This window comes from Egretta garzetta, unplaced genomic scaffold, assembly GCF_000687185.1.
Source record: "Egretta garzetta isolate BGI_Z169 unplaced genomic scaffold, ASM68718v1 scaffold207, whole genome shotgun sequence".
Taxonomy (NCBI): Eukaryota; Metazoa; Chordata; class Aves; order Pelecaniformes; family Ardeidae; genus Egretta; species Egretta garzetta.
This window is the reverse complement of record NW_009260185.1, coordinates 370952-379134: the sequence shown is the minus strand read 5'-3', so window position 1 is coordinate 379134 and position 8183 is coordinate 370952. Positions and strand designations below refer to the sequence as shown.

Here is an 8183-nt window from a genome sequence, read left to right as displayed (position 1 = left end):
GCGTTTGTCGTCGGTAGGTGGGTGGCACGGCGGGAGCTGAAGCTGTCCCTGATAGCAGCCGGGCGCCTCTGAGAAGGCTCAGGGTGATTCGAAAGGGTTACCAGGCGCGGGTGACTGATCTGCTGCTTTCCCAGCCTGTGCTTGGGGGACTTGGAGAGCTCGCACGGAGGGAGGGTCCTCCGGTTGTTTAAGAAGCAGGGAGGCAACGCCTGGGAACGCGACCTGTTTGCCCAGCGGAGACAAAATACCAAGGTTGCTCTGCTGCCGTGCAAACCCAGGGCACGCCAGTGGGTTGGAATCCGCTTGCGTGTTTGCACCCCTGTTTCAAGAAGGGTGTAGGAGAACTAGGAAAGGTGCTGGGAAACACGGCGGGTGGGTTCGTAGTGGTGTGGAATCACTTCTGCAGGAGGAGAGGCCGAAAAGCCTGAGGGGTCTTTACCTTCAGAATGAGGCAGCCGAAGGGGAGACGCGACAGCGAGCTGTAAAATACTGGTTGTTATGGAGAATGTGAGTAAAAGCTGTGAATACATTCTTTTAATGCCCAAATTGGGGACATTCGGTCCTTCTCTGGTTGCTGTCGAAGGCAGGATTTTGGGTGCTGGTGCTGCTCATGTTTTGCAGTGGGGCTGGGAAGGTGAGGAAGAGGAGCAAGTCTCGGTGGCTAAGGGGAAAGGGATGGCACTAAAAGCAACAGCCGAAAAAAGTTGCGTAATGACACAGCAGCAAAGAGCGGTCTGATGCGCTGGTTTGTATGGGTAGCAATTATGCCAGAAACTTAGCAAAAAGAGCTTAGATCCGAATTGCTTAATGGAAATTGTTACCCGGGGGTTGTTTTCCAAAGCAAAAATACCAGCTACTTGCCAGTTGTTGAGACGACTCCCCTCTCGCGGCAATAAACACAGCAATGACTGCAGGTCTCCTGTCACCAGCCTAAACCACAACTTAATTCTCCCCGCGCGAGAGTCCGTTTCCCCCATGCCAGCAGGCGTCAAACCGAGCCGTGCCCACCCACAAATCCTCCGGGTCCACCCCAAAGCCCTGGGCCTTCTGCCTCCTCGAGCCGAGACAGCATTTGTTTCCAATATTAACGCGCGGCGGTGCATCCCTTTCCCACCGCTTCGCTGACAGTAGCAGATACCCTTTCGCTTGGAGATGGCTCTGGGGGCGTCTGGCGTTTTAAGCAAACTCCATCTGGCTTTGGGGACGTCCTCCCCGCCTCGTTCCCTTCTTCCTGTCTCCGAATTTTGTGGCATTGCTAAATAAATAGGAAGAAACAAACAAGGAATGCTTGCTGAGAGCGTGTCTTCAATTTGAAAGGAGAACTTTCCTTCCCAGCTTTTTAAAAAGTGGCCAAAAATAGCAGCCACACTTGCTGCTGGTATTTTAATGGAGGTTTGGAGGAATCCGAGTCAGCCAGGCTAACGCTGCCTAGGCTTTACATTACCAAGGAATTTGTTTGTTTTGTAAACCAAGTTCCCTTCGTTCCCTTCCCCTTCCAGACCCCGGCACCTAACATAAACCTAACACAAATCTGAAAGGACGGACAGGGCTGAGAACATCTGGCAGTCCCGGCGCTGCAGCGTGCAACCTTGAGGAGCTGCGCTGGCCCCCAAACGTTCTCGTTTTGAGCACCGACATTTGCTCGTCCTGCATAATCTCAGATGGCCAACCTGCCACCCCTTTCCTTCCTGGAACGCTGACGAGCCCTGCATCGGCCAAACTGGGGGGGGGCAGTTTGTCTCGTGGCCTCTTTCAGGCTACTGATGTGAGATAGAGATAAATATATAGATAGATAGATATACACACACTATTTTTTTTTATACCAGGCAAAGTAAATAGGATGGAGGAGGCTGGAGCGGGATTGCTAGAAATGTGTTGGTATTAAATTGCATGTTAGATCTGCCTGTAAACTGGGTTTATTCTCAGCATAAATTTTCAAATGAAGCAGTCGAGTCATGCGACTTTCAAAGCTGATCGAAATTACAGCTAAAACCTCAGAAACTGAGGTAGGAGAATGTCCTCTTGTGTGCACGCCAGTTCGGGCCATGAAAAGTTCCTTGTACAACTGCGATTAATTTAAAATTACTCCGTTTGTGTTGCAAGTGTAGCTATATATTTTATGGGTTTTTTGCTTTTAACGTGCATTGCCACTACTTAATTTATTGGAGATACTGGGCAAACCGTGCCTGCAGACGTTGCCTTTCAGGTTTTCTGTCTTTGCTACTGTGAAAAAAACCAAACCCAAACCCAAACAACCAAAAAACCAACCCGAAAACCACTGTCCTGCCCAGAAAAAACAAGCGTCGCGCAAGGGTGCAGCTCGGCGGCGGGCTCGGGTCTGCGCGGGCATCTCTGGGGCTGGCTTTTTGCAGCAGGGCTTGTTTGGAAATGACGCTCGTACATGATTTAGTGTCCCCTCTGCGCGGGGCAGACGCACGTCATCTCGAAGATGTAACCAGACTCCTCCCTTTACAGCTCCCTTAGAAGCTGGCACGAAAGCAGAAGAAATGGCTCCCGTGGAGATTGCCCAGAGCGATGAAAGCGGCGGTGATTTCGGTGCGGAAATGGCGTTTGCAAGCTCGCCTCCAACAAAATTGCGTTTGGGTGCAGCTGCGACGGAAAAAGCCTCGAATGCGGCCGCTCCCCCCGAAGCCCCCATCATCCTCAGCCCCCCGCAGACGCTGAAGCCGGACATGTACAACCTGGTGTGGCGCTCGGGGAGGGATGGGGGCTTGCCCATCAATGCCTATTTTGTCAAATACCGCAAGGTAACGTTTCTCCCTAAGCCTTGAAGCAGTGCGCCGCGGCAGATGGGTTTTATTGGTTTCGGTTTCTCAAGGAACCGGCGATTGTTGCAGCGCTGGCATGAACGAGAAGGTGGTGGCAGGCCAGAGAGGAGGGAGTCGGACCACAGCGCTACCGTGGCCGCACAGGCAGCTCATTTTAAGGGTGGTTGCAGTTGGTCACAAGTACGCTGTTCTGTCTAGTTCTAAGTGAGGTTTATTCGGCAGAGCCCGGGCTTTTATGTCCTTTACGGAATCATTATGGTCTGTGGGGAATGAGGCCCCAGGGCCTGTACTGTCCACAACTTCAGTGACGTTCAAAATGCATCCGCGTGAGCAAGCTTGAATCTGTTGGGTGCACAGAAGGGAAGCTGAGTATTAGCGTAATGTGTCGGAGAGTTTGCTGCTCCACGGCCCGAAGAGAGACAAATAAACTGAAGTTACCAAATACAGAGGCGAGCTAAAGTTTCCTGAGCAGGTACCTACCATGTCCTTAAAAATGAGGTGTCAACCGTGAGCTCCTCTGATTGAAATCAGAACCAAGCAATGCCCGTGCCCGTTCTTCCAAGCAAACAGTTTCCTGCGTGGCAAAGCTGTTTGGTTTATTTTTCATAAGCTTTTTAATCCTCTACATCCTGATCTTGTCTTAGCCTGGAGCGAACACTTAGATTTTTGACCTGTTAGTTCCTGAAAACCTCGTGCCAAAGTCTGTTGATACAATTTCTCATCCAGAGGCGGTTGGTTCACACGGGCACGGAAAGCTTTCAATGCTTCTGTGGCCTTTTTGATGCTTCCCCTTCGCTCCTAACAACCCTTTCCACGCTAAATGCACTCGCTCGTGCGTTTCTCGGCAGGGAGTTTACCAGGCTTTTGGAGGGTGGTGGTCTCTTTGTGCCTTTAAATTATTGATTCCCCTCTTTTTAGAGGAGAAAAAAAAAAATAATTGGGGGAATAAAAGCCTGAGGAGAGTGGTCGCTTCAGAAGAAAACGCTTGAACAAAGACCTCGGACGTAACCTTTGATAATCCACAGCGTTCAGAGCTGCCTTCCATGTTTTATTAAAGTCTTATATTGTTTAGTAGTTTATTTTTGGTAGAATCTTTGTCTTTTCCTTTGGGATTTGGGGTAATGTTTTCCTGCAAAGGTCAAGCATTAAGAGACTACCCCGCATCTCTTGCCTTTCGTAAATGGAGCTGGTGATTTCACTATTAGAAAGGGGGTTTTTATTAAAAAAAAATAAATAGGAAACATGCATTAATAAAAAACAAATCTTTGGTCTCCCTGCTGACTTTTTTTTTTTTTTTTTTTTTTTTTTTTTTCTCCAGCCTTGAGAAGTAACTAAGACATACTTTTTGTTGCCCATTTTAGCCAATAAATATTTTAAAATGCTGGGATACTTCAGGGAACATATCTTTCTCATTAAGGGTGCTGGGTCCAGCCCTTTAATGTCACACACATAGTGAAAGGCTGATTGAAGTCTTTTAAAATTGGTTGGTCTCTTGCTAGTTTGAGCCATGAGTGTAAATGACTGGTTTTTTCCGAAAACAAGTGCGCGCGTGTGGATGGAGAGGGAAAATAAGCCAAGTTTATCGAAGGAGCGCTGTGAAGGTAGCTGCAAAAGTGCTGATTTGTGGCAGGAGCGCTTGGAGACAAACCATAGGTGGATGGAGGAAAAGATAAGGAGTTTTGGCACGTGGCAGAGGTCCTTTGGGTGCTCGTGCGTGGAAGCGCCGAGGGATTTGAGCGTTACGTTGGGTTCTGGGCAATGATGTTGAGCTTTCTCTCCCTGTCCCGTGCAGCTGGACGACGGCGTCAGTGCAGCGGGGAGCTGGCACACGGTGCGTGTCCCTGGCAGCGAGAACGAGCTGCGCCTCACCGAGCTGGAGCCTTCCAGCCTCTACGAGGTTTTAATGGTGGCGAGGAGTGCTGCTGGCGAGGGCCAGCCCGCCATGCTGACATTTCGCACCAGCAAAGGTAGGCGCAGCACAATGTTCCCTGTGTCCTAGGCTTTCGAGAGGACATTTGTTTAAATTACATCAACTGCATGTCGTCTGCGAAGCCGTATATGAAATGCTGGGCAATTTAATTGCTAAAGAACAGCCTCTAATAACTGAAATAGCTGTGGGGCAAACTTCCCTGAGCATTACCAGGGCTGTTGGTAAGTAAAAGCTATTAAAAGGTTGATAATGTTATTTTTGGGATGATTATTAAGATTTATTCTGTAAGGTTCCTCTTGCTTAAAGGAGCTAAGTCAGGGAGCCAGCCTGTCCTTGTTCAGGTTTTTCAGAGTACCACAAAAGAAACTCTCTGCACCATCGAGCTTTCATATCTCGACAAAACTGCCTCTGGTTTGCTTTGCAGACACCTCGGTGAAAATATCTCAGCTGACCAGAAGCCAGCTGGTTTGATAGTTGCGTGCAGACGGAGACAAGCAAAAGAGCATTTCTAATCAAAGCCTTTTTTTTTTTTTTCTTTCAAGCCTGGATATTGGTGGCTGTACTCAAGCACACAAACAAATTCTCCATACTTCTGTACAAGAACCAGAGAGCTTAAAATTGTATTTGGAGTGTAATGTATTGATGAAATCTGTGAATTCCTGATACATACGTACTGCCACAGCCTAAATGTCTGCTCAGCCTGGATTCCTGGGTCCAGCTGTGGCCAAACCCAGCTTCCATGGCGTTTTTATTGAACCTCTTTCCCTTTTTTTGAGGATTTTGGTGTGCAGTTTTCACCACTTGTTGTGATTTCCTGATAAGAGAGGGCTTTGAAACCCAGGCGGGAGCCGGCAGCATCGCTGAGAAGTGCGGTACTGCAGACGCTAGTACACGAGTCCCTGGGCTGATGGGGGATGTCTTCTCTCTTGCTGCCCTGAAGAAACTCCCTAATTGCTGTCCTGGCTCTTTACCTTGTGATTTAGAGCCGGGGCTTCGTCCCCTGCGCCATAGCAAGTGATCTTGTGGAGTGAGCATATTGTGAGGGGCAATGAACAGCGTTTTCTCAGCCCATCCCTGAGCTGGTGCACTATTGAATATTTTTTTTTTTTTTTTCTTTTCAGAAAGAACATCTTCCTCAAAAAACACTCAGGCTCCATCTCCGCCAGTAGGCATTCCTAAACATCCCGTCATTCACGAAGGGACAAACAATTTTGGTGTTGTGCTTCCAGAGCTGTCTCGACACAGCGGAGGTAGGTGTCCGGGTTGTTTGTAATCCATGTCCTATTGCAGACAGATGCATCGAAGTCAACCTGTGTTTGTTCCTGCTCTGAGTGCTTGTAGTCCCTCCTTTATTTCCTATTTATTCCTTAGGCCTCTTCGATACACGTATTTTTTCCCCTCTTGTGGGACTTCTGTGAGTGAGGTTGGATATCTGCCAGATTTTCTGTTCTTCTGCATGTTTGCAGAGTAAAAAATCGTAGTTCATGCTTCTGGGATTAACGGAAAGGTTGCCTTATTCCAGGCAGTGAGTTAGCATTTCCAGTACCTGCCTCGATACCTCAGCTTTCCACAGCAAAGTCAAGTCACCAGGTAGTAAGCAGTGCGTTTCTTACAGGCTTCGGCGCCTGTGGTGGGGAACTTGAAGCGATGAATTTAGCAGATGCATGCCTTGAACTAGTGAACGTACAATATTTCAAAGGATGCCGTTACCTGCATGCGTGGCTCGCAGAAAATGAGATGTCTTTCACCTGTAACCCGCGTCCTTGCCGCTCGTTTTTAAACCTGCGGTTGCTTTTCGCTAAGTACTCTGGTTTTCTCTTCCACAGTGAGAGATCCAGGGGAAGAGGGGGAAATGGGAAATGGCTGTGTCAGAGTTTTAAGTTCTCACAGTGGATTATATCTGTTCTGAATGTTTTCCTGTGGCTTCCCAGGGATGGGCTTGTTTCTGATGGCAAGAAGAAACAACCGCTTCCCAGTAGGTGTGATTTTTAGCCTGGTTTCCAGTGAAAACAGCATGTTTAGAGTCCTTTTCCTCATCACCCCAGCCTTTGAGCTCATTGCCCTGGTGCAGGCAAATTTACTCAGGGGCTGAGGCCTCAAAGGTGATTTGGTGTCTAAAGTTTGGGTAAAAACCAAAGCGGAGTGGAGAGGTTTATTAATGAGCGTTGCCGGCTTGTGATAGCGCTAAATATCGGAGGAGCCGGGACAGGAGGGGACACCTCGCGCGTGCCCAGCTGCGAATGCTCAGCCTGCTTCGTGGCCCCCAAAGCTGCCAGCTTGCTGTTTTGTGCTCGGTTCCCCCTCTCACCAGCGACCGGCTCCGTGTGAATGCATACAAGCTAGTTTAGTAGAGCCTCACAGCTCCCCTCGGTCAATCAGAGCGGTTACCGCCGGATTTACTAACACCACCTCTTTCCGTTCTCTCTGTTCCACTGCTGTCTGTAACTTCAAGTGAGTTCAGTAAGTACATCGTTCCTTGCATGCTTTGTTTGCTCTTTGTCCTCGCTCCCCTGGCGCCACAGCGCTCGTTAGTGCGGGTGGGTCGAAGTCTCATTGGGTCTGGGGGGATTGCAGCATTTGGAAAATGATACCCAAATTTTTCCTGTTCATGTCATACGTGTTTCTGTTGCCCTGTAGAGGGGGGTTGGGGCAGTGCCACACCACATCCTTTTTGATGATTAGATTGATCAAGTAATTGATTCCTCTGTTTCCTGCTCTTCAAGCATCTTTCCCAGCAGAGCAAGGGGAGTAGTTACTACAGGAGGATTTAAGATTCTCCTTGTTAATACACGAAGTCTAATTTAATCACCAGCAACTCCTTTAGTCGCTTGCTGCAGAAACTGACATTTCGGCTGACTCTAATCCTCTTGTAACTGAATTTCTTATTTCAGTTCCAGAAGCTCCCGACCGACCCACGATCTCCACAGCATCGGAATCATCTGTCTATGTCACGTGGATACCACGAGCAAACGGTGGCTCCCCCATTACTGCCTTTAAAGTGGAGTATAAACGCTTGGGTCGAAACAGCGACTGGCTGATTGCAGCTGATAACATTTCTCCTTCCAAGCTGTCTGTGGAAGTTCGTAACTTGGAGCCAGGTACTAAAACCAATCTTCCCTTCACCTGAGTTGTCTTCACTTAGATGACCACGCTCCTGCTGAGAGAATACTGCAGCCCTGTGGTTGTTCCATTTTACCTTCTGCATGGATTATCCTGTTTCTGGTCAGTTAGGCTTTTTCATGTGGAACAGGAGCTCATTACATGAATTCAAGTTGATTTCTGGCTTTCCAAGTGGAAAATAAAATAAAAAAACCCCAACAAACCCACCATAATTTAATACTTGTTCATGTGGAGAGGAGGGTTGTGTATTATTGCTATTTTTAACTTAATTGTCCTTCTCGGAATGCAAAAAGAGAAAAATGCATTAATGGGAAAATGTCTGTCCTGATTTCGGGTTTCTCCCG

General features: G+C 48.2%; 1 protein-coding gene across 1 annotated transcript in view; it reads left to right on the top strand.

The window, feature by feature from the left end:
• The window catches only part of CDON (cell adhesion associated, oncogene regulated), a 39044-nt gene that overhangs the window by 11191 nt on the left and 19670 nt on the right, over positions 1-8183 (top strand). The window contains exons 7-10 of the mRNA XM_035897491.1: positions 2485-2768; positions 4582-4756; positions 5841-5969; positions 7611-7817. Of these exons, the coding sequence (XP_035753384.1) occupies positions 2485-2768; positions 4582-4756; positions 5841-5969; positions 7611-7817 (795 nt within the window). The remainder of the gene's footprint in view (positions 1-2484; positions 2769-4581; positions 4757-5840; positions 5970-7610; positions 7818-8183) is intronic.